This window comes from Anabrus simplex, chromosome 2 (genome assembly GCF_040414725.1).
Source record: "Anabrus simplex isolate iqAnaSimp1 chromosome 2, ASM4041472v1, whole genome shotgun sequence".
Lineage (NCBI taxonomy): Eukaryota > Metazoa > Arthropoda > Insecta > Orthoptera > Tettigoniidae > Anabrus > Anabrus simplex.
In genome coordinates, this window is record NC_090266.1 from 424,764,301 (window position 1) to 424,790,956 (window position 26,656).

The 26,656-nt window shown below is 38.7% G+C and overlaps 1 protein-coding gene across 1 annotated transcript in view; it reads left to right on the forward strand.

Annotated features, from left to right (window-relative positions):
• Window positions 1–25,256, forward strand: part of LOC136863567 (atrial natriuretic peptide receptor 1) — a 614,185-nt gene extending 588,929 nt beyond the window's left edge. The window contains exons 17-23 of the mRNA XM_067139947.2: window positions 7,373–7,541; window positions 9,017–9,163; window positions 9,463–9,586; window positions 16,298–16,366; window positions 16,478–16,652; window positions 17,120–17,218; window positions 25,024–25,256. Coding sequence (XP_066996048.1) covers window positions 7,373–7,541; window positions 9,017–9,163; window positions 9,463–9,586; window positions 16,298–16,366; window positions 16,478–16,652; window positions 17,120–17,218; window positions 25,024–25,256 — 1,016 coding nt within the window. The remainder of the gene's footprint in view (window positions 1–7,372; window positions 7,542–9,016; window positions 9,164–9,462; window positions 9,587–16,297; window positions 16,367–16,477; window positions 16,653–17,119; window positions 17,219–25,023) is intronic.
• Window positions 25,257–26,656: the final 1,400 nt, after the last annotated feature.

Below are 26,656 nucleotides of genomic sequence, written 5' to 3' on the forward strand. Positions count from 1 at the left end.
TCAATAGATCTGTCACTAATGGGATGACATTCTACCGGATTGTTAATTCAGAAGGTTTATAATGCAGCGAAACAACCGAAAACTTCACCAACGACCTCTGTTAGCGGAGCCATGCATTAAATACATCAGTTCCCACACAGGCATTGTTTGAAGGGTCACAGGCACATGAAACTTCAATTTAGTGGCAGATCATCCCCTGAGATGATTACAATATATTCACTAGCAATCAGTCAATCAATCAATCAATCAATCAATACTGATCTGCATTTAAGGCAGTCGCCCAGGTGGCATATTCCCTATCTGTTGCTTTCCTAGCCTGTTCTTAAATGATTGCAAAGAAATTGGAAATTTATTGAACATCTCCCTTGGTAAGTTATTCCAGTCCCTAACTACCCTTCCTATAAACGAATATTTTCCCCAATTTGTCCTCTTGAATTCCAACTTTATCTTCATATTTTGACCTTTCCTAATTTTAAAGACGCCACTCAAACTTATTCGACTACTGATGTTATACAACGCCATTTCTCCGCTGACAGCTCAGAACATACCACTTAGTCGAGCACCTCGTCTCCTTTCTCCCAAGTCTTCCCAGCCCAAACGTTTCAACATTTTTGTAACGCTACTCCTTTGTCGGAAATCACCCAGAACAACTCGAGCTGCTTTTCATTGAATTTTTCCAGTTCTTGAATCAAGTAATCCTGGTTAGGGTCGATACACTGGAACCATACTCTGGTTGGGGTCTTACCAGAGACTTATATACCCTCTCCTTTACATCATTACTACAACCCTTTAACACCCTCATAACATTATTTACAATCCCATTTATGTGATTACCCCAATGAAGATCTTTCCTTATATTAACCTTTCACGCCATCAACGCAGTAATTAAAACTGAGAGAACTTTTCCTATTTGTGAAACTCACAACCTGACTTTGACCCCGTTTATCATCATACCACTGCATGCTGTCCATCGCACAACATTATGGAGGTCATGTTGCAGTTGCTCACAATCTTGTAACTTATTTATTACTCTATACAGAATAACATCATCCGCTAAAAGCCTTACCTCGGATTCCACTTCTTTACTCATATCATTTATATGTAATCCAAGAAAACATAAAGGTCCAATAATACTGCCTTGAGGAATTCCCCTTTTAATTATTATAGGGCCAGATAAAGCTTCGCCTACTCTAATTCTCTGAGATCTATTTTCTAGAAATATAGCAACCCATTCAGTCCCTCTTTTATCTAGTCCAATTGAACTCATTTTTGCCAGTAGTCTCCCATGATCCACCCTATCAAATGGTTTAGACAAGTCAATCCCGATACAGTCCATTTGACCTCCTGAACCCAAGATATCTGCTATACCTTGCTGGAATCCTACAAGTTGAGCTTCAGTGGAATAGCCTTTCCTAAAACCGAACTGCCTTCTATCGACCCAGTTACTAATTTCGCAAACATGTCTAATATAATCAGAAAGAATGCTTTCCTAAAGCTTACAGTACATGCAACGCATTTCAAACTTACTGGTCTGTAATTTTCAGTTTTATGTCTATCACAAATTCCATTATCCACAGGGACTACTATAGCAACTCTCCATTCATTTGGTATAGCCCCTTCAACCAAACAATAATCAAATAAGTACTTCAGATATGGTACTATATCCCAACCCACTGTCTTCAGTATATCCCCAGAAATATTATCAATTCCAGCCGCTTTTCTAGTTTTAAAATTTTGTATCTTATTGTAAATATCATTGTTATCATATGTAAATTTTAATGCTTCTTTAGCAATAGTCACCGCCTCTATCTGGACATTATCCTTGTAACCAACAATCTTACATACTGCTGACTGAATACTTCTGCCTTTTGAAGATCCTCGCATATAGACTCCCCTTGTTCATTTATTATCCCTGGAATGACCTTCTTGGAACCTGTTTCTGCCTGTAAGTACCTATACATACACTTCCATTTTTCACAAAAATTTGTATGACCGCAAATTATGCTTGCCATCGTGTTATCCTTAGCTGCCTGCTTTGCTAGATTCAATTTCCTAGTAAGTTGCTTCAATTTCTTCTTACTTCCACAACCATTTATAACTCTATTTCATTCCAATCTGCACCTCCCTTTTAAACTGCTTTAAACTCATCCCTGAGTCTTTTTACATTTATATTTATCGTTTTCCACCATTCATAGTTACTCTTAAAAAACTGCCTCATGCCTGCTTTATCAGCCATACGGCACTGCCTAAGAGTACTGCTTTTAAAACCTTCCTTTCTATCACATTTATTTTTTATTACGACAAAAACAGCTTCATGATCACTAATGCCATCTATTACTTCGGTTTCTCTATAGAGTTCATCTGGTTTTACCAGCGCCACATCCAGGATATTCTTCCCTCTAGTTGGTTCCATAACATTCTGAATCAGCTGTCCTTCCCATATTAGCTTATTTGCCATTTGTTGGTCATGCTTCCTGTCGTTCGCATTTCCTTCCCAATTGACATTTGGTAAATTCAGATCTCCCGCTACAATCACATTTCTTTCCATGTCGTTTCCCACATAGTTGATTATCTTATCAAATAATTCTGAATCTGTGTCAGCGCTAACCTTTCCCGGTCTGCACTCTCCAAAGACATCAAGTTGCCACTTATCTTTAGAAATGAGCCTTACACCTAGAATTTCATGTGTTTGTCGTATTTAACATTTTCGTACCTTACAATTTCTTCTTTCACCATAATGAATACTCCCCTCCCATCATTCCTATCCTATCACTACGATACACTCTTCAGTTCCGTGAGATAATTTCTGCATCCATTATATCATTTCTCATCCATGATTCAACTCCTATTACAATATCTGGTAAATATATATCTATTAAATTACTTATTTCTATTCCTTTCTTTACAATACTTCTACAGTTCAACACTAACATTTTTATATCTTCCCTACTTGACTTCCAGATCTCTGTACCCTTATCACCGCTCCCTAGACAACCCCGTTTCCCTGAATGTACCTCCCTATTACCCTTCCAAACAAATTTCCTAACTTATACGTACCTCTGCGTTTTAAGTGAAGGCCATCAAAGCTCAGATCCCTATATCCTACCCACCCATTAGGATCTAGAAATTTCACTCCCAGTTTCCCACATACCCACTCCATAGTCTCATTTAAATCCACAATCACCCTTGAGGCAGGATCCCTCCTACACAGCATTCCGCTGATAACAATCTCCGCTGCCTTAAACTTAACCCGTGCTGCATTTGCCCTATCCCACACATCCCCAACTATGTTGGTACTTATACCAGCTTGCCTTACGTTGTTAGTACAAACGTGAAACACTACCACCTTATCCTTCCCCTCCTCCTCCTCTTCTACTTTCCTCAGCATCTGCCTCAACCTAATTCCTGGATAACACTCTACCCTGGTGCCCTTTCCTCCACACACTTTCCCCCCATGTCTAACGATGGAATCCCCCATGACCAGTGCCTCAACCCTACCCACCTCATTTGATCCCCTCCCCTCCTGGTCAGCCCTGTCTTTCCTGATAGCTGGGGTAGCTAATTCCTCCTCCCTTTTCTCCTCTCATGGCCCTGTTGCACCTGTCTTTTCCTATCCTCTTCTCTACATTTCCCTTTCCTACCTTTTCCCTTCCTCCTACTTCCCCACATCTCAGCAACAGTTCCGTGTTCCTGGTCTTCCCTCTGTTGTTCTATCTGCAGTGACTCGTACCAATTTCTCGCAGACACCTGTCCTGGATTCTGATCCTGAATAGAGCCCTTAGCCTGCAATCTCCTTCCTCTTAGAACAGTTGACCACTTGTCTTCTACAATCCCCCCTTTCCTTCCCATCCCTATTTTACACCTACTGTAGCCTGTACATTGTTTGAGGGAGGCCTGCCTTTCTGTCTTCTGTGAGAATCATAGTTATCTCCCTCAAAATCTACAACTCCTCCCTCATACAACTCAATGCCCCGCCACACCCACAGTTCGTACACTTGCACTCTTTAGGCATTCTTTACGGAAAAAATGAAAATAATATAAAAATAAAATAACTTGTTATTTGAAAAAATGAACGGAAGGATATATTGTCTAGGATAGTACTAAAAATCACACGACAATAAGGTAATTAATATAGTACTACACTGCAATACTACTTAGTCGAACTCTATTTTTATCCTACAACACCCCAACAGAATAAAAACTGGTGTTAATTACTGGATATCGAAAGGAATGCTCAAGAATTACACAATTCTAAACTGCAGTTAAGCCTATTCGAATTACAACAACAGAATTCTATTAAGAGCGTTTCAACGAATACCTCTACTATACTACACTAATATTTTACAATAATAAAATAAGCACGCTAATTTATAATAAGATATTACTCGTATACTACTGTACAGTACACTACAATAATTTTAAACTACCGTACGTTCAGACGTATCCTAATTACGATACCAGTGCCGTTTGCCACTACTAAACACAAACAGAAAATTAAAACAGCAAGTTTGAAATTTGCACGAACTACTGTACTCAAAGATTGCCTACAAAGCTAAATGCTTAGACAGGTTATTATCAGTACTATGCCCAAATAGATACACACGAAGTATACATACACAAGGATACACTCGAATATAGCAGCAAGATACGGTACTATCTAAATATAACGTATCTACACTACGATTCTCATCTGAAATGTGGTTATATGATTTTTACCGCTGGTGGATTCATATTATTTTCCCTACTACTCGTGACGGAGAATAAAATTGTCCTTAAATGCTGAAAAGTAAGAGGTTGGCTAAAACAACTTATGTCAAAAATATGCCGGGGGCTTGAACTGCAATATTATTGGGATAGGTATAGGAATTTAATTATTAACTTTTACTCGATGAATAAACGAAGGTGGAAAGTATAAAGTGTGCAGGGAACTTAGACTACAAATTATCGGAATAAAGTAATCAGCTGATTTTGTATTTGTTTATACAACTACCATGTGCATTTAGAAACAATCGTCAACAATCCAAAAACTGTTTAGTGCTGTAATTATCCAGTGAAATTGCCGTGTATTCTCTTTAACTTCTTTTTAAATCGAAGTTTACAGGCGTATCGTGTTATTTAATTTAATAAATTATTACCTTCGTGATAGTTTGAACGGATATCTATACGGAATACCGGAAAATTTGCGGCGGAAGTTACAACTCCTTATGATAATCTGCCTTTTCACAAAGGCTGGAATCCTTGGGAGGGGCTGTAGAAAGCACTTTTTATGCGTCGGAATCTTTGTATCTGCTTCACTAATACAAGATTATGGTTCTACTAAATGCCATCTATACCTTACCTATACACCGTAAAGTGCATATGATGTATTGCTGCGAGTGGAAATAGTAATTGTCGTGGCAAAACTATCGTTTGCTCACAGTTTGTGCGGGAATATATATATATTCCTTGAATATTTAGGTGGTCTGAATGTTATCACAGTGAAATCTTCTCAGTTAGGGAGCTGTGAAGTCCATATGTTGTGTTTACTACCCAAACTTCTGCTGCTTGAAATGTTGATTCTTCTTCCGCAAAAAGGAGATAAGAAGGGATTATCTACTTCGATGAAAGCACAATCATCTCGCAAATACTCCAAATTGTCCAGCTGCTGTTGTATTCCAAAAGTGAGAGTTCTATATATATATTTCATACGAAGTTGGCAGTAGTTATGCATACCACTGTTCTTCGCAATAGGTCTCAGGAGCTCATGGCGCCATCTGGGCAGCGGATTACGGCAACTCGTCCAGTGCTCAGATTTCCTTCTCTATACTCTATTGTTAATAATGACGGCGTGTGGCCTACGAAGAGACCTGGTGCAGATCTTTCAACTTGACGCCGTATAGGCAACCTTCGCGTCTATGAGGATGGACTCTACGTGCGATGAATTCTAATGATGAAGAGGGCAAACACGCCCAGCTCCAGGGCCATCGAAACTAACCAATAAATGTTACACTCCCGACCCCGTCAAGAATCTATCCCGAGACCCCATGGACTAAAGGCCAGCAGGCAACAATTTAGCCAGGGACCCAGACAATGCTATCGATAATGCACCTTCAAGGCATGTAGGTAAACAAGACTGCCGAAGCCTTAAGGTCACCCAGAACACTTACGGCGGCCAGCGTGTCCAGTTAGGTTAAGCCTGTAAGGTTAAGCCCACACACGTAGCTTTTAACGTCGTGTGAGGTTAAAGCCCCTAATCCTGGGGTCGAACCCAGACCTAAGCCTGCACACGTCGTCAGCGTGATGTCATATGGTGTTAAGCCCATACACGTAGTCATTGACATCATGTGAGGTTAAGCATTCATACGTGGTCAGCGTAACATTATTTGAAATTAAACCTGCACTCTTAGCTATTGACGTCATGTGAGTTTAAGCCTGCACTCTTAGCCAGCCTTAGGTTATGTGAGGTTAAGCCCGCACACGTGGTCAACGTTATGTGAGGTTAAGCCAGCACTCTTATCCAGCGTTAGGTTATGGCGTCATATGAGGTCAAGACCGCACACGTAGCCGAGTCTCCTCAGCGGAGGCGGCCTCCTCCCAGGCACCAACAGAGGCGGAGGCGGCTTAACCCCGCCCAATACCACTACTTCCGAGTAAATCTATCATTGTACGTATAGTACTGTACCTTTGCAACGTCATAAAAGAAGCTGCGACTGTTGTTATAACGACAGAAGGCTTCTAAAAACTGGATAGTTAATGACTCATGATTAGTTGCATTTCGGTAATAGACTTCCCAATATGATTAAATAGGCCTAATTTGTATGTGTAATGAAGATCAGTGACAACCCTCAAATGTTCTGACGGTAGACTACGGCATTTGTGTTATTCTTCACGATGACCTTCTGCCACAGTTAACAATGTCGAAAGTACGATGGATAAACCCCCATGAACGGTCTAGAATGTTAAGTACCGTACTATATTTTATTTACACAGCACAAACTCTAAAGACTATAACTCATATTCTAGCCAAAGAATATCTTAATATAAAAGTCCGATGTATTCGTAATTTAGGAGATATTTGCTTATTTTTTGTATGTGTATTATGATTTTTGTATGCATTTAATTATTTCAAATGTAATTATTCATTTGATAAAAGTTATTTGGAGAAAATATTTATAATTTTACATAGAGCTTTACCTGCGTTCAGAATTCCTTCACAAAAGGTACTCCAGCACTTGGTAAGTTATCTGAGATAAATAAACCGAGTCTACCGTGTGATGCGCATATAACTCAGATTACTCTACCATATCAATATCAGTTTTGGTAACACATTTTAACGGAATTTGAGAGGATTTTTTTCAGCTGGTATTGCAAATATCGTATTCTCTGTCTACAGACATAGTAACGCGTGTTGCTGCTCATGAAAACCCACCATTCAGACCGATTGTGCTGAGTGAAGACTGCCCAGTGGAACTCGTTGAATTAATGGAGCGGTGCTGGTCCGAGAATCCTGACGATCGTCCGACCTTCCATGCCATCAGAACTATCATAAGGACCATAAGAAAGTTAGTCAACAACAACTCTTAATAACTGTTCTACAATAACTAAACTAGCAACGATGGAAATTCTTCCTCTTAGGGAACAGAATAACTCTTTAACCACTAAACACACATTATTAAGCACCTAAAGATTACTGGCTAACAGCATGTAAGTAAGGTAGCTCTTGAAGTATAAACTAAATTTAATTTCCAATTTACTAGCATGTAGGTCTAATTATCCAGATTAACACAGCCGTAATCACCGGGATTAACTTCCCAACTGTATAGGAAGTATCATTAGCTCAAAGGAGCTAGAATCCTTTCACACTTGATTGTCTTCTGTTTTAAATGATACTACTTTTGTTCCTTGCTTTGTATATGATACTCTTTTCTTTCCTCCTTTTATAGAATTTTGCATTACGTTGCTCCGGCACAGATAGGTCTTAAGGCGACGATGGGATAGGAAAGTGCTAAGAGTGGAAAGAAAGCGGCCGTGGCCTTAATTAAGCATATTCCTTTTGTGAAAATGGAAAACCACGGAAACCAACTTGATGTCTGCCGACTGTGGTGTTTGAACCCACTATTTTCCGAATGCAAGCTGATATCCACGTTGCCCAAACCGCGCAGCCACTTAGCATATGATAAAACTATATTTAGTTATCAAATTGTGCTGGAAAACTTTTAACTCTACTGTACCCCTTTTATAAAAAACACTTTACAATTGTTATACGTGTTACCGTTATTTGAAGGAAAACAAAGGGATCGCTGGGGCATGTAAAGTTATCGTCAGGTACAAACATCTGCTAGTTCTCCTGATCTATTGAGAGCTCAAAATACCTTGAATAATGATTCAAATTAATATCATTTTTTTCTGTCTGGAGATAAATGGATTTATATCCAGACCCCACAGGTAAATGAAGAGATCTCTACAAGTGTATGCATGGCAGTTAAATTACAAGCTCGTTCCTGTTCTTAAGACACTAACAGCGTGCTATGAATCTTTGGAGTTTAATTGAACCCAGTGTTTTGAAGTCAGCGGAATGCAGAATATTGATTAAATGTGTCTATTGATAACAGTATCGACAGGATAGGGGTCGGGGAAGGAGAGCAATGATTACTCCGGTGATGAACGTGCTAGTGGTCACCAGGTTCTATATTCAACATCAAACTCTCTCTAGAAATTGCTGTCTTGCATTACATAATGACAAGAAAGTTTCAAAAATTGTAAAATCACTTTGTACGCATTACTTTCTGTATTTAAGTCAATTTTACGCGTCACGTAACAATCGCATCTGCGTCTACAGTTCGACTTATGCCGTATTCTTGTGTCATAAGCTGTCTCAAAAACTTCTAAATTATCATTATCTGTTTTTAATGTTTTCTTCAGCGTCTATAGTGCCCTAACAGCTACCTTATTTACACGTGAAGCCCACATGATAAATAAATTTGGGTTATATTATTTGAATTTTTAATTTAATTCGTAATATATTTATGGCAATCAGAGGATACGGGGAAGACTTAATGGACGATCTCCTGCGGCGTATGGAACAATATGCCAACAATCTGGAGGTCTTGGTTGAAGAAAAGACAGATCAACTAAGTCAAGAGAAGAGGAGATCTGAGGAACTTTTGTACCAAGTGTTACCAAGGTTAGAGTTTAACATATGTTGCTTCAAACACAATGAAAATCAATTAAATGTTCATACATCATCGCTGTTTTCAAACCTAACTTGAAAACTGGTTGAAATAAGAGTACATTTGGACTTAGAGTTTATCTCTTTGCTCTAATTAAACGATGATGTATCAGTAGAAAGTATATTTTAAGTTAAACAAACAGGTAATTCTTTGCTATTTTACCCTGATATTTAAAAAAATACCCTGATGAGATTTCATTCTTCCATATATATCTATATAATTGTTGTTTTTCTTTCATGAATCTATGTTACAGGCAAGTTGCTCAGCAGTTGATGTCGGGAGAGGTGGTGCAGCCAGAACAATTTGAACAAGTCACAATTTACTTCAGTGATATTGTAGGCTTCACAGCACTCTGTGCTCAGAGTACACCTATGGAGGTAATATCTTCAAGCTATGTTAATACAGCCATGGCAAGAAACAGTGTCGCTTACGTACACTCAAATTAACTGAATGCATTTTTCGATCGGCTAACACGAAGAACTGAGCCTCAAATTGTATTAAACAATGGTTACAAATGGAACGCTTTTGTGTTACTTAAGTCTTGTGATAGGAATTATCTTACCAATATAAATGATCCGTTATTGGACTCATTCCTGGTTGCCAGCGTTTCGCCCCAGTGTGCTAAGTTGGGATCATCAGTTGGTGAATAGCACACACACCAATACGCATGGCTAGTGCACACCGTGGAGGCCACTGCGTAGGCTACTTGGAGCCACAGACAGTGCCAATGCACTATGTGAGACTTTATCTCTTTACCAAAAATTGATACCTGCCTGGCCATCAGATGATATAGAAGTTGATTCTCAAAATCTGCCAGTTCTTCTGATCTGTTGAGAACACAAAATATCTGATATCATGATTCAAAATAATATCATTTTTTGGCTGGAGATAAATGGATGTTTATCCAGACCCCCACAGGTAAATGAAGATATCTCTACAAATGTATTCATGGCGGTTAAATTACAAGCACGTTCCTGTTCTTAAGCCACTAACAGCGTGCTATAAAACTTCGGAGTTTCAACATCTTTATCATCTGATGGCCAGGCAGGCATCAATTTTTGGTAATGAGGCAAAGTCTCTCATAGTGCATTGGCACTGCTGGTGGTTCCAAGTAGCCTACGCAGTGGCCTCCACGGTGTGCACTAGCCATGCGACTTGGTGGTTGTACTATTTACCAACAAACGATCCCAACTTAGCACACTGGGGAAAAACGCTGCCAACCAGGAATGAGTTAGGTGAAAAATTCATAATCAAAACAAATATCAGGAATTATCTTCTCACAAGTTGAGGGTTATTAACAGATTCATACTATTTTAAACATTCAAAAATCATGCGTAGTATACACTACGTACATATTCTACAGGAAACAGAGTAAGCATTCCAAGGTCATTGAATGCCTCACAATTCACTAATAGGTCCAAGTCTGCATACACGGTAAGATATCTGTATTGTATAATCTACAAAATGCCATTTACTATAGATTCTGGGACATATTTCCCACTGCTGTCTCCAGTGACATAGACCCCTAATACATCACCAACACGTGGGTGGTATACGTTTATTGAGGAGGTTATTGTTTTCTCAAAGCAAGTATACCTCCTATTTATCACATAGGTCACATATGTAGACACTTAAAGAAAGTAGCCTGGGCATGTGAAACATACTATAAACCTTTCACATTAAACATTTCATTAACTCTTTAACATACACCAAATTTTTGTGATAGAGCATCGGTTGCATTTCTCTTCCTCGCTTCAGATACTAAAGTCATTGATAGAAAAGATGGAAATATCAGCGGTTAGCAATGAAGTGAAACTGATCTCTAGTTTTGCTTGAATTTTAAGAAACACATTCCCTTTAACTGGAATGTATCCTTGTCGTATATCAATGAAAACTTAAAAATAATATTAGAACTTACCTGGTCCTTTCATCATTAGATGGTTAGATATCGGCATATTTTCAGTGAACCGTACAAATGTCGTTCTTCAGAATCATCTGTTACTTCTAATGCTTCCATTTCAGTAATGCTTCAAAAACATTCCTTCATCCTTCCTTATATTATACATTTCCCAAACGGCATATTTTTCTACCTAGCAATATTCTTGACTGGAGTTGGATTACCCTTTCACATGCTGTGGGAAGTATTTATTTTCTTGTGTCCATTGGAAGCATTCTTACCACATCTAGTTTATTTCATTGTGCCCACGCGAAGTATCCTTCCCACATGTGATATTGCCTGAGCTGGAATACAATCATGTCATACAGCAAGGCCCCTCAGCTGAGAAGGAGGTGTGTGCAAGTTGACTGCTATACATGCTCTTTATGGGACTAACTGTGAGGAGGATTCTGCTACTGCGCGTTGAGGAGGAGGAGTGGGTAAGGCGGCCTGTTTACAGTAGTCTTACGGGACTAACTCTGTGGTGCTATGCTAGGGCTACCTCGGCGTCTCACGACTTGTAACCGAAGACTTATTGGACTTAGTCACGAGAATGGCTTGCACAGAGGCTGGAAGATGACTACTAACGCGAGCTAGTATACGCTGCAGCTTATACTCCACTAAAGTGCATGGCAAGAGAACAAAATATATTTGCACTAGCTGTGATATTCCATTCCCAGTCCAGAAAATAAAAATAAGAAATTACACGCATTCAAGAAAGGCCTGTGAATTAGTTTAGAAGAGATCGTTATGGTAACGCAAGCGTACTGAATTAATTCTTGTAACCTGTGTATTTATTGTCACTGAATGATTTGTGATGAACATGCATGAGTGAAGTTCATTCACAGCGTAACGTAAGGAAGAGTTTAGATAAATAATTCACTACCAGTTGGAATGTATGTCTACCCCTTATTCTCGCTTCTTGATACGGGGTTGGGAATGAGGTGAGATGAATGTATATGACATGTTTTACGGCCGCATGCCCTTCCCGACTCTAACCTCATTTGAGGAGCTAATGAAGATGACATGAATGATGGTGAATGAAATTGGGTAAGGACGTGGAAGGAATAGGCTGTTGCCTATTGAACAGGAATTGTCCCGGGTATTTGCCTGGAAGTGAAAATGTGAAACCACAGAAAATCATTCTCAGGACATCAGTAATAATAAGCATAATACAATAACACAACCAGATAATGATAATACTTATAATACTTGGCGTTTAACATTTTTATCTACCAATACACTAAAAATGACGCCGAAGTGCCGAAACTTTGCCCTGGAAAACGTTCATAAAAGTATATTTACATGGATACCATTTGTAAGTACCGACCAACTATAACGACATTCTAACCCCCCAATGTGCCCGACTCGTTGGCTGAATACTGGCCTTCGGTTCAGAGGGTCCCGGGTTCGATTCCCGACCGGGTCTGGGATTTTAACCTTAATTGGTTAATTCCAATGGCCCGGGGGCTGGGTGTTTGTGATGTCCCCAACATTCCTGCAACTCACACACCACACATAACACTATCCTCCACCACAATAACACGCAGTTACCTATACATGGCAGATGCCGCCCACCCTCATTGGAGGGTCTGCCTTACAAGGGCTGGAATCGTCTAGTAATAGCCACACGAAATTATTATTACTCCCAATGTTGCATACAGGAGGTAAACACCTAATCACTGCATCTCACAAGTAGATTAGACAAGTGTTTGATATATGATCGAGGATATTCATAAAGAAATGATGTATTGTTTGCAAATGGCGCAAAGAGAAACACCCAGCGTCAAATTTGCGTATTCAATGTACAATGGAAGCACTCTTTACCAGTCTTCTCGGGACTGGACCGTTGTGGGATGAAAAAAAAGCATGTTTTACAATACTACACATGAATTTAAGCAATTTCATCCTGTTTTAAACAGTATTTAGAAACATTCGGCTTATAAAGTTTTTTTTTTAATTTCAGTAATCTACAGTATTATATAAAAAGAAAAATATCATATATAAGTACAGTACAACATATTAGCGTGATTTTCTGCCGTGAAACGCAATATTAAATCCACTTAATGGTCCAACAGCTGTATTTTTACTCTCTATAAAATAACTTATTCAGTAAAGAAATATTCTGTAAACATTTAGATGCCGTCATTAAATTATTCAAACTAAAATACCAATACAATTAACTTAACACATGAATACGAATTTACTTAAACAAATTTGTAAATGGTTTTTGATTATTTTAAGTCCAATGATATTTTAAAGGTGAAGTCATGTCATTTTGTCAGAAACATAACATCTAACTGTTCAACGATTATGTGAGATCGGAAGCAATCATTATCGGATCGGTTGGTTAACCCGAGGCTGGTTAATAAGGCGTTCGCTGTAGGACCTCAATCTACGAAATGTCATTGAAATTAATAATAATAATGATTTTAGGTCCTAATAACAATTTTTTGGCGGCACTGGACTTTTATTTCTACAAGAATTCGTTTACGTGCCGTTAAATCCACCGATACAAGGCTCCCGTGTTTAAGCACATTCAGGTGTACGACTAAACTGAGTCGAGATCGAATTCACTAACTAGGGCTCAGAAAACCAGCGCTCAACCATCGGAACCCCCACCTCGAACCGCTGAAAATGATACATAGGCTACCTATAATGGCTACATTTAGATTGAAATAAAAATTGAGCATTATCACAATTATAAAAGGTAGCATTGACATTCAAGGTGCCAGCCAGTAGTGCTATCATGAATCAAATTATGTAAGACGTAGGATTTACCGCTCCATTCAGTAGGAAAGACTGCTGAAAATTCCATTTACTGTTTGATTCAATTTGGCATCAGTGACAATATCTAGCATAAAATGTGAATATTAATGAACATTACCTCAATATAACAAGGTTTCATTAAAATTGGAAGAGCTACTCTATAAAAGAAACATTGCATCTAAACTACTGGTGACTAGTGGCACCACCATTAACGAAGGTTGTACGAATAGTTGAAAATGAGTACTTTAAAAAAACTAATTTTGAAGAGGTAGGATTAGGCTACCTGTTCTATCGGAGGCTGCTGAACATTTCCCCTTGCCTTCCCTTTAAGTCCAATGATATTTTAAAGGTGAAGGTGATCCAAGGCTTCGGTTCATGCAGTCACGTCCTACCCAGTAGGTCGTGGGCCACGGGCAACGACTGAGTAGCATAGTGAATGGTCCTGAGAGTCGAGATATCAGTTACTATGGAATAGGAACGGGAATCTCGGATATATTCTGAGTCGTGGTCTTCCTTGTGGTCAGCCAATTAGTACTGTCCAGTTCACCATGGTCCCTAAACCGTCAGAATAGAAGAAATTATCACTGGGGCTATGTGTAAGTAAGGCTAGCACTCTGTTTCACAGAAATATACCGAACACACTGAGAATATTTTTTTTAGCTAGCCTCAGACCTATGGGGAGGACGGAGCCCCATTTCCAATTTCCAATTCAAAGACATCCTAGAATCAACCGCGAAGGAAATGGAAATCGATGAATTGCTGTCAATATCACTCAGAATATGGAAATTAGGCAGAATATTTCCCAAGAATCAACACTATACAGATCCAAGGTATAGAAAAGAAATGGGTGGTTTACGAGGACACTTGGTATGGATAGGAAGCAGTGCAAAAAGGAAAGGTGCAGAATCAAGTGGAAATCATAGGAGGACTCTGGCAATATCCTCTAAAGTCTAAGTGGCAAGCAACCCTTCCTCGGATGTAATGAAAAATAATAAAAAGGGAAAGGAACAGGAAATGGAGTATAATTTTGGCTAAATCAGGTGAACACGTTGTTATATTTCTGACGAAATTTGGACAACAGAATTCATCGAGATGAGAAAAATGTTGCTAATTATACCATGGTTGGGAAAATAGGTAGAATGGTAAATAACTATGGTTTCAAAAAGCAACGGGCGTGGGCGAGATTCCACAGTAATGTAACTTGCACGGGACTTGCGTGGGGTATCTGGCAACTGCAAGAATCAGTAACTGTGCCAATCAAAAAAGAAAGATAACATGAAGGATTACAGTAACTGTCGAGGTACTAATTTTATTAGTATTCCAGGCGAAATGTTTAGGGACATTTTTGAAAAGATATTGTGGTTATTGGAGGAGAATGAGATGGGTAGTTGCCTTTCGCCTGTGCAACTTTGTGGTTTCTATCAGTCTAAGTTGTGGGGGAGAGTGGCCGTAACCTGTATATTGGGTAACATCATTTTACGGACAGCCGAGACAGAGAGTGAACCCATATCTCATCTCAGTCACCCTCAGGAGGCTAAGCATCACGTTTCAAATTTTATACTTGGATTTAAACTCTCGTTGGTAGAGCTGGTAAACGAACCCGCGCTAACTGGACGAGAAACGAAGATACTAAACCCTAGAAAATACGTAGATATCTGTCCTGAATTACTGAGTAACTTAATACTGACATGTAATTGAAATTATGAACACCATGACGATGTTATGGCAGTGATGGCGTATGGAAGCTGAAGGAGGATGGTTCTTTTTTTTTTTTTTTTTTTTTTTTTTGCCCATCACTTCACATTACTGGAGAGGCACTCTTGAGTTCCCATTCCACCCTTCCTCTCCTGTGCATACTTGTGAGACATACAAAGCTAAATAAACGCTTCCATAATAATAAAAATAATAATAAGAATAATAATATGAATAATAATAATAACAATAACGTAGGCTTTTGTTTTAATTGGTTAGTAGTTTGGCAATGAACTATTTACAAATTGGTCCTTTTGATCCCTACCCGATTCGAAAAATAATCCAGGATGAAACTGATGATTGTTAAACCTTTATAGGAATTGCGTGTGAAACGTTTTGTTCTCTTCCCTACTTACGTAATGTACGATAGGTAATATTATGTGCTATTCAATATTCTGTGTTTATTCACAACCTCGACTTGGACAATACCTCAATCATTCGTATAATATCTGAGCTTGTACTAAATAATTTTCAAGTGAATACCCCGCACATCAGTGTCTCTAGACTTGTAATGACTTCCGCATCTCTTCTTCCGAACTTCATTTAACATCCCTCTTCCAGAACATAAGGACCCACACATCATCTGTGTAATTATATTATGTAATATTCATTAGTAATTAATTTCTTACAGGTTGTGGACTTCTTAAATGACCTATACAGTACTTTTGATCGAATCATTGGCTTCTATGATGTGTATAAGGTACTAATTTGTTGTTCCAAATTAACAATAGAACTTGAAAATTGAATAATTCAGTCTATACAGTTAGGCAGTTGTATTGTTACGTCGATTAAAGCTTGGCTATATTTTCAGGTGGAAACTATTGGCGATGCTTACATGGTTGTTTCTGGGCTACCAGAGAGAAATGGAGATGATCATGCAAAGGAAATTTCTCTCATGGCTCTTGCAATTCTTGATGCGGTCATCGCATTTACTATAGCACACCGTCCTGAAACTCAGCTGAAAGTTCGCATAGGAATTCACTCAGGTAAGTTGAGGCACTAATGCGATGTTTGTTTACTGTACTCGTCATGTAGGTTAAGTACCTTGACTCGAAGATAAAATTAATAGTATTGAGAACCAGGATGAGTAGTTCAAGTAGCTGAGCAGCTGAGTCTAACTTGGGGGGTCGATCCTGGCTCAGTACGTTGGTATTTGAAGGTGCTCAAACACATCAGCCTCGTGTCAGTAGCTTTACTGTACTCCTGCAGGATAACATTCCGGCACCTCAGTGTCACCGAAAAACAATAAAAATGTAGTTAGTGGTACTTAAAACCAATAGCATTATTATTATTATTATTATTATTATTATTATTATTATTATTATTATTATTATTATTATTATTATTATTATTATTATTTATTGGGCAAGTATTTTGTTAAATTAATGTAATGTCATATCTTTTCTAATTTCGTGGTCCATACGACGATTTCATGCAATATGTTGTTTTTCAGGACCAGTGTGCGCTGGAGTAGTAGGGCAGAAAATGCCTCATTATTGTCTCTTCGGCGATACTGTCAACACTGCTTCAAGAATGGAGTCTAGTGGTGAACGTAAGCAATTATCCACGTTATTCATCTTTATGTTGGGTGACAGAATATACTGAACATTTCATCGATACAGATTTTGGTTTAAACCTTTCATAATCTATCAACGTCCAGACGAGTAGAAATCATGCTCTGCATTATAAGTCTGGTTATTATCTATACAGTCTACATAGAGATAATATTGAGAACCGGGCTGAGTAGCTGAGACTAACTTGGCGGGTCGATCTTGGCTCAGTACGTTGGTATTTGAAGGTGCTCAAACACGTCAGCCTCGTGGCATCCGAGAGAGTTCATTGTGTTAGAAATCTTGATGAGATTGTAATTGAATTATTGTTAGTGTATAAACGGGAATTTTAGAAAGATTGGTAGTTAATAATTTGTTCTTCTCACATTTGAGATCATCATTGTCCCACAAATATTCAGCAATACGTTGAAAATTGCGATATATTGAACCCTTCGGTCACTATGAAGGATACCTACCTTCCTTACCTATCGGTCGTTACGGGTTCTTCGTCACTTGCTGAGTTGAAAGGTAGGGTTCAGTAATCCTAACCTATCTACTGAAATGAAAGTTCTATTCAATAGTATTTGTATTTGTTAATGAAATCACGAAAGAAAATATTAAAATCAATATAATTTGGACTCAATCTTGTCCATTTGACGCCAAAATCATTTAATACAGAGGATCAGAATGCTGGTTTGAGCCTTTGACTTAACTGCCTGATGGGCATCCTTACTAGAAACCATTGTCTCAGATATTAAATGAAGAAAAGAAAGTCCGGAAATCTTTAAATTCGGCTTCCATGTGAGACTGCATGTACCATCATAATGATTCTTGATGGTCCAGCTCTCGTAACACGAACTCTGGACTCTGGGTATAATTAAGGCAGTCCAATTGGTGTGTGCCACACAGTGGTTGTACGGCATAGACCCTTAATTGAATCGATGTGACCTGCGACTATGTCATGGACCGACATATAAACTTCTAAGTTACTTTAAAGTCATCATGGATGATGACCGCAAGGAAAATGATGCTACAGTGGCATATGGCCTTAATCTAAGTCACTGAGGTTGATGACCTCATGACCATCCAAGTTTCCAAGCTGAAGGCTAAACACAATTAAGTTACATCGGTTGATGACCAAAGTTTCCAATTTACTAATCCAAACACATTTAATGCTCAAACAATCAAAGTCAAATAATACAACAACAACAACAACAACGCTCACAATATTTTGTGGCAGTAAAATCTATTACCTTCGGATATGTCCCCCTTAAGCGTTAAGTTAATATTTGAACTTTCACAAATACGATTTCCACTGAATTTAATAATTTAAATGATTTAATGAATCTTAATGTACAACAAATTCTATCTCCGCGGACGAATGGTTTCTTTAACAAGTCCCTACGCAAATTCTGACGTAGTTATATTTTATCATTGTTACAATAGTTTATCGTCGTTAGAATCGTGCAGCTGGAAGAAAATTTACATAATTTATTTCCAGTATTATATCTAGTTTCATGTCATCACACTTTAAGTTTAATTTAATACTAACAAATATTAATACTTGGATAACCCTAATAATTAAGTACACAACAAAAATCTGCATAAGTAACTCGCCGTAAAAATGTAAACCGATTTCTATGTCATATCTCATCATGACATTTCCATGAATCTTTGTGCACCCCTCAAACATAAATCAATCATCACTACCATCACTCTATATTTTGGACAACACTTGAATTGGCTAACTTCGCTCATTATACTCTAACCTCGTGGTTTCAAATATACATTACGATCTCAATTAAACAAAATAATAGTACATAATAACCTACACGTTATTCCCGGATGAAAATTCAACTAGTTCACGCACATTATTGATCTCCGTTCTAAAGAATGCAATCTCATTTTCAACACGTAACAAGCAGCACAACTCCCGTTATATTCGAACTGCCACCCTCGATCAGCTGGCGGCATTGGAAACAAGCGACCTTCCTTGCTGTCAGCTTTGATATAAAACATCTATCCTTCACGCTTAACTGGTCCCACAAGAATGAAATTTTTGACTTCGCAAATAGAATTAAAATACGATATTCCTGACCAAACAGATATGCAAATAGATTTTACTTTTAAATGTCCTTCAATGATTGCACACGTCGCAAATTAACACTTGCGTGGATTCTCTCACACTTTCCCATCCCAAACATTATACAAATATATCCCTCGGATTCACGTAAAATCCCGGCATCATTTACAGGCTTCCAATCACCTGATTCGCAAATCCTATCTCAACTGATACGACAAATCTAACCTCTTGCCTTCGACTTGACGACTCTCACTGATAAAAGAAATGGAACAAAAATCCTTAGAATCCACGACGCATAAATTACGCACAATACTTTAATAATGAACAACTTCGCATAAAATGACCTCGTATTTTTTAAAGCTGGATTTATTGTCAATCAGACACAGTTTAAACGGACATCGAATAGCATTACACTTCGTGACAGATACGATCAGCATTACTCAACACGACAGCGCGCATACACCCGATGGAAAATGGGTAACCACGGATATCTTGTGCCACCTCCATCAAAATTCAAACAGAAAATTTTTACGTCAAATAAATCATCTTGACATCACAAAAATATAGGCAATGAATTCACGGAAATTACGATCTACTTTGGACGTGATATCACTTCGTGACCCTCATTAATAACTTTTACAACATGTTACACAGCGCTCATAATACTTTTAAATTTTATCCAAGCAGAAAATAAATCAAATGACCTTCCGTCATATTTCTGACATTCACGAAAACATATGGGTGACAAACTGCGTCGTGTGGGATATGGTAAAACGACGGATGCGGCGCTGTGACACAATACCAACCACCAAAGATGAACTGTGGAACCAGGTGAATGAAGCATGGATGACTATACCCCCAGGACGCCATTCGCGCTTTATCCGCATCGATGCCATCACGCCCGTGGAGGACCCAATGCCTACTAGGCCGCAGGACACATACTGATCCTAGGTGACTGAAATGCTAATCGTTTCTGCAGAACATACTAATGAACATGTCCTGTGAATATGAACTTCCTATATCTAGTCTTTCAATGTGTTCTGTTTTTTATGAACATGAGTGCAAATATTTTATTTTCTTCGATTATTTGTTAATAATGTTTATTGTTTAAAGAGGTCTAACAGCCAGGTCAACGGACCCTTCAATTATTTGTGGTATTCAGGTAACTCACTTTCAAGGATTCACTTTTTCAGAACTTCGTACTTAAATGTGGGAAGTTTATGGCAAGCTGCAGAGTAGCTCTTGTTTTGATGCTAACGTTTGTGAATACAGGATCGTTTCTTTATGCCTTCTTCGTAGTTTATTTGTAGCAGTCCTTCATGGGTAATGTTAGTCCTTCCTGTGGTTGTATTCTGTACTGTACTTTGAAATTACTACGACCGTGCTTTCATTTATATGCCGGGATCCACTCGTAAATAATTACTCCAGTCTTCGGGTTTGTGATACAGCTCCCGAAGAAAATTAAACCTTTTTCCCTTTATTAAAGATCATCTAGAGCAGGGGTGACCAACACACGGGCCGTGGGTCGGACTGAGCCCGGGAAGGAATTTTAATGGGCTAGGCTTCAGCGGATTATTTTCGTGTTACCGGAAAAACCTAGTGAACAAATAATTTTTCACCTTTTTTTGCTAGTTGCTTTACGTCGCACCAACACAAACAGGTCTTATTGCGACGATGGGACAGGAAAGGGCTAGGAGTGGAAGGAAGCGGCCGTGGCCTTTATTAAGGTACAGCCCCAGCATTTGCCTGGTGTGAAAATGGGAAACCACGGAAAACCATCTTCAGGGCTGCCGACAGTGGGGTTCGAACTCACTATCTCCCGAATACTGGATACTGACCGCACTTAAACGACTACAGCTATCGAGCTCGGTTGGTTTCACCTAAAAAGGGAGGAGATACTATATGGAAATTATCTGAGTGATTTTTCTTCTTGAAGTGAAGACTTCATACTTTTACACAGCTGTAGGAAAGTTCCAAGATGCATATTCCCACTTTACGATCACGTAAGAATCATACTTTCCCAATTCGTCTTTTCGAATTACAGCTGCAGTTCTTGCTCGGGGAGTGAAAGGCTTGATGCATTTCATTGTAGTTTAGATCCAGCTACCTTGCGACATTCAGAGGAAATGGCCAGTTTACATTCGGAATGTGTTTGGGAGGTTGGAACTTTCAAATACTGATAATTAAAGGGGTTTTAATATATTTTCGTGAAAATAACCCTTTCTATACGCAGAAAAGTAGACAGTGAATGGCATGTTGTTAAAGAAAATGGACTGATGGTCATTTTCATATCAAAAACAGGGGAAAGGGGATGCGTCTGATATGTGAAGAAAATATTTCAGTTTTTCAATAACACAACATCAGGCGGCATTGTGACTCTAATCACAAATGGGTATATAGTAAATACCATGGAGTATTGAGGAAGGAAAATATTTCAAATTTAATGAAAGATCTCACAGCTCAATAAACAGGTCTTATCGAAATATATCGAGAAGCACATGGCTACAGTTCGGACTAGTTAGAGAGTTGCACATTTATTAGCTGCGAAAGGGAAGCCATTTTCTGATGGAGAGTTTGTGAAGAACTTTATGTTTTCTATAAGAGAAGAAATCGGTAGTTGAAGTCATTTTTGGCTGAAATGTATACTGAACATGGCGATGTAATATATCATAGCGAGGTACGCTATCTTAGCCGTGGTAATATGTTGAAACTCTTCTTTCAACTTCGTGAGGGAATAAGCACATTTGTGAACATGTAAGAGAAAGAAGTGGCAGAATTGGGTAGCGAGAAGTGGATGTGGGAGTCAGCAGTGCTCACAGATTTAAGGCAACATTTAAATATTTTGAATAAGAATTACAATGGGAAGGTCGGCTTTTAAATGAAGTGTATAATTATATGTTAAATGTTCTGAAAAACATTGAAATTCTATCGATAGCAATTAGAGAACGATGAGTTCCCACACATTTCATGTTGTACTGAGCTTAAAGAAGCGAACTCTAAAGTCCATTGTCATATTGTCCGTTTATAAACTTGATTGACGTATTGAAGAATGATTTTGGAAACAGACTTCGGTGCAGACAAATCTATTAAGGCAATACCAGAAATGCATTTGACTTCAAAACCATCCTCTGTGCACTGAGAAAGGTTCATAATTTGTCCACAGTATGACTTGTCTGTTCTGAAGCCCGCTTGTTCAGGAATCAGCTTACTATCGGAAAAGTCAGATATTGTGTTGAAAAGCATTCTCTCCAGCACTTATAGGTGTGACATAAGAGTGACACAGGTCAAAAGTTGCTTTCAAGAGTTTTCTCAGGTTTTAGGATCGTAACTACACGAGCCCTTCTCCATAACCTAGGGATTTTCAACCCGGATGTACAGTTGTTCAACAACGAACGTAACCATTGCAAAGCAGCTGGTCCAAATTGCTTTATTTGTTCCACTCTGAGATCATCCAAGCCAGTTACCTTGCTTGGTTTCAGACTGTCGATTCCTTTCAAAAGTTCTTCCATTTTAGAAATTTTATCAACGAAATCAGTCTCTTCTTCAATGCACAGTTCAATGTTTTACTATGCGACTTAGATTTTGAAGTATTTCCATTTAAGATCAGTTGGTTTGCTATGTGATGAACAGTTACTTGAGTAAAATTGAGAAGTGGACTAATTGTATCTCCACTGAAGACACTATGCTTGTCAACTATTTTGTTTCATATCGATATTAGTGATCAGGTTATTCCATGTCTGTGCGTGTTTGACTGAAATGCTTGTCTATCTTCCACTGCTTCCTTGGAGAAGGGGTCTGTCGCATACAATTTACAGTAATTATCCAAATGAGATATATCCTGGTCAGAAAAACCTGGGGAATATTCTGTTGTACACCCCTTTCTTCGTGAGACATTCTACACTATGGAAATAAAGGTGTCAAAATTCTCCTGTTTTGGTTACACATTCTCCACGGCTGCATCAAGTTCAGAGCTGAACTTAGGCCAGTTTGCTTTCTTGAAATTGAACCTACGTTGGGAAGGTACACGTTCTGGTTTAACTGTTGGTTCGATCGATCAATCGATCAATCAATCAATCAATCAATCAATCAATCAATCAATCAATCAATCAATAAACCAAACAATCAATCGTCAATGATCTGAATTTAGGGCCGTCGCCCAGGTGGCATATTCCCTGTCAAGTGTTTACCTAGCGTTTTCTTAAACGTTATTAAAGAACTTGGAAATTAATCGAACATGTCCTTTGATTATTTATTCCAATCCCTTATTTCTCGTTCTATAAGTGAATATTTTCCCGGATTTGTCCTTTTTAATTCCAGCTTTACCTTCATATTACTATATGTCCTACTTTTAAAAGCTCCGATCAAGCTTATTCGTTTATCCTACAAACGTCATTCCGCACCATCTCTCCACTGACAGCTTGAAACATACCGCGTAGTCGAGCACCTTGTCTCCTTACTCCAAAGTCTTCCCAGCCCAAAGTTCGCAACATTTTCTTAACACTACTCCTTTGTCGGAAATCATCCAGAACAAATCGTGCTGATTTCCTTTGGATCACCTGTTCTCTTATCAAGTTGTCCTGGTGTGGGTCCCATACACTGGAATGCATATTAATGGTCAATGCTGTGGACGGGGAATAGCGTTGCCAACAGTTTTGGTACCCTGCTTGGCTAGTTTCTTGTTAACAAAGATAAGGTCAGGATTATATACCCTTCTCTACCGGCCGCTGTTAAATGGTGGGGGTTGCTTCAAGTCATGAAGCAGACCGAGTCTATTGTTTTCAGGCCACTTTCCAAGCTCTGTGCCATTTTTATTTCTAGATGTATAGCCCCACTCTGTTCCATGGGAGTTGAGATCACAATAATTAAGTTTATGTTACGGTACTTGAAATCGAAATGTTCCTTACACACAAAACTTCTCCTCTTGGAGCTTATAAAAATATTATAGAGAACTGTGTTGTTTCAACAGTGAGTATTTCGGTGTTGTTTCTCTCCGACAAAGCAGCAGATGTAATGTTTAATCCCATCTTAAAGAATATGTCACTACCATATTTACCATATGACATTTCCAGAATAAGTCTCAAACCTTTGATTCTCGATCTTCATCCTGGTATCCCTCTATGGGTTCTTTATACAGCAACGACATCGCAGTTATATAGATTGCACAGATCGGTTAATCAATCTTCTTTCTGGATGGATAAATCCTAGATGTTTATGGACATAAATATAAGCGCTGTCATTGATAAAGACCCATAGGTTTTTGTTGACCCTGCGGTGAAAGGATCAGCCCACAGATCAATTTTGTGCCATTTTCTGACGTTGTCTAGGGTACGCCCGGTGATCTTCTAATGCTGATTGTTCAGCATCGCAACATTCAGGGAGGATCATTTCCTGTACCTCACGTGTAATTGTATGTTCGCAGAATTAACTTGGTTATTCCGGTCATAAGCGATCTCTACTGAATAATATTCAAATGTCCTTTTTTATCAGAATAGCAACCATACAGAACGAATGCATCAACGTTATGTTATTAGACCACTTTTATCGTTACGCTCAGTATTTATTCTTATGATACACCTGTAGATGACATAAAGGTCTATATCGTATGTTTCCTTTTATAATAGTGCATTTTATCTTTAACATAACATTTAGCGTTATTATTTAGCTTAGTGTCAGTCCATATCTTGCTCCAATTCAACCGTTCTGTATAATTAATATTACTTTCAGCTCTCCGTATCCACATCAGTCAAACTACAAGAGACATACTTCTCAAGATAGGTACATTCCAGTTCGAACTCCGAGGAGATGTTGAATTAAAAGGCAAGGGCCGTGTGAGGACATACTGGCTGCTTGGCTGCTCAGAGCCCGACAATCGACACACTGTAAAACGCTCTGCATCTGTTACGCCAGACACTGTCCCTTATCCACTTATTTTCCCGACCACCATGGTACGTTGTTGATAATGTATCATTAACCTCAGATATTCTAGAACTCTAAATCAGGTATTCGCTAACTACCTGTGATCAATCAGTAATGCTTAATAGTAACTATCTGTAAATCATATATTTATTTTATTCACTGTTTCAGATATTTAACATGAATTATGCTTGTCTGTTGTGTTTTCTCTTGTACAGCGAGTTATGGGAAGCGAGTCCACTCAATTTAAGATCTCACCAGCTGACGTATAAATTTCTCAAAGAGAAATTAACGGAAGTCTGAAAATTACCCTCCAAGATCTTTGTTTTACGGTGTTATTTTTATCGAATGTGAAAGTTGTGTTACTGTTTAATGGAACAAATGTACTTTGATGACTGAAAAAAGAAAAAAATATATATATATTCTGTATTACCAACTTCAGTGCACTGCTAATAAAACATTTCTCGGAATAATATATCCTGGTTTTTATTATTACTATCCCACTGTCTGCTCAAACATGATTTGTATTTCAAATATTTCCAAAAATACAAGAAATTATGATTATATTATAATCTTCTCACACACCCTTTTTATTTCAAATAATTCCATAAATCCGAATATTTTTTTTTCTAGGGGCTTTACGTCGCACCGACACAGATAGGTCTTATGGCGACGATGGGATAGGAAAGGCCTAGGAGTTGGAAGGAAGCGGCCGTGGCCTTAATTAAGGTACAGCCCCAGCATTTTCCTGGTGTGAAAATGGGAAACCACGGAAAACCATCTTCAGGGCTGCCGATAGTGGGATTCGAACCTACTATCTCCCGGATGCAAGCTCACAGCCGCGCGCCTCTACGCGCACGGCCAACTCGCCCGGTCGAATATTTATTGTAATCCCTGACTTCACAAATATGTTTTGTACTTCAAATATTTCCATGAATTTACGTTTTATTATAAATATTTATATACACATGACCACTTATTATTAAGATCCTCTTCGTATCCTTATCAGTCAAACTACAAGAGACATACTTCTCAAGATGGGTACATTCCAGTTCGAACTCCAAGGAGGTGTTCAATTAAAAGGCAAAATGAGATGCCGTATGGCTTTTAGTGCCGGGATATTCCAGGACGGGTTCGGCTCGCCAGTTGCAGGTCTTTCTATTTGACTCCCGTAGGCGACCTGCGCGTCGTGATGAGGATGAAATGATGATGAAGACAACACATACACCCAGCCCCCGAGCCGTAGGAATTAACCGATTAAGGTTAAAATCCCCGACCCGGCCGGGAATCGAACCCGGGACCCTCTGAACCGAAGGCCAGTACGCTGACCGTTCATCCAACGAGTCGGACATTAAAAGGCAATGGGCATGCGATGACATATTGTCTGCTTGGCCGCTCGGAGTCCGACAACCGTCATTCTGTAAAATACTCTGTTTACAAACAA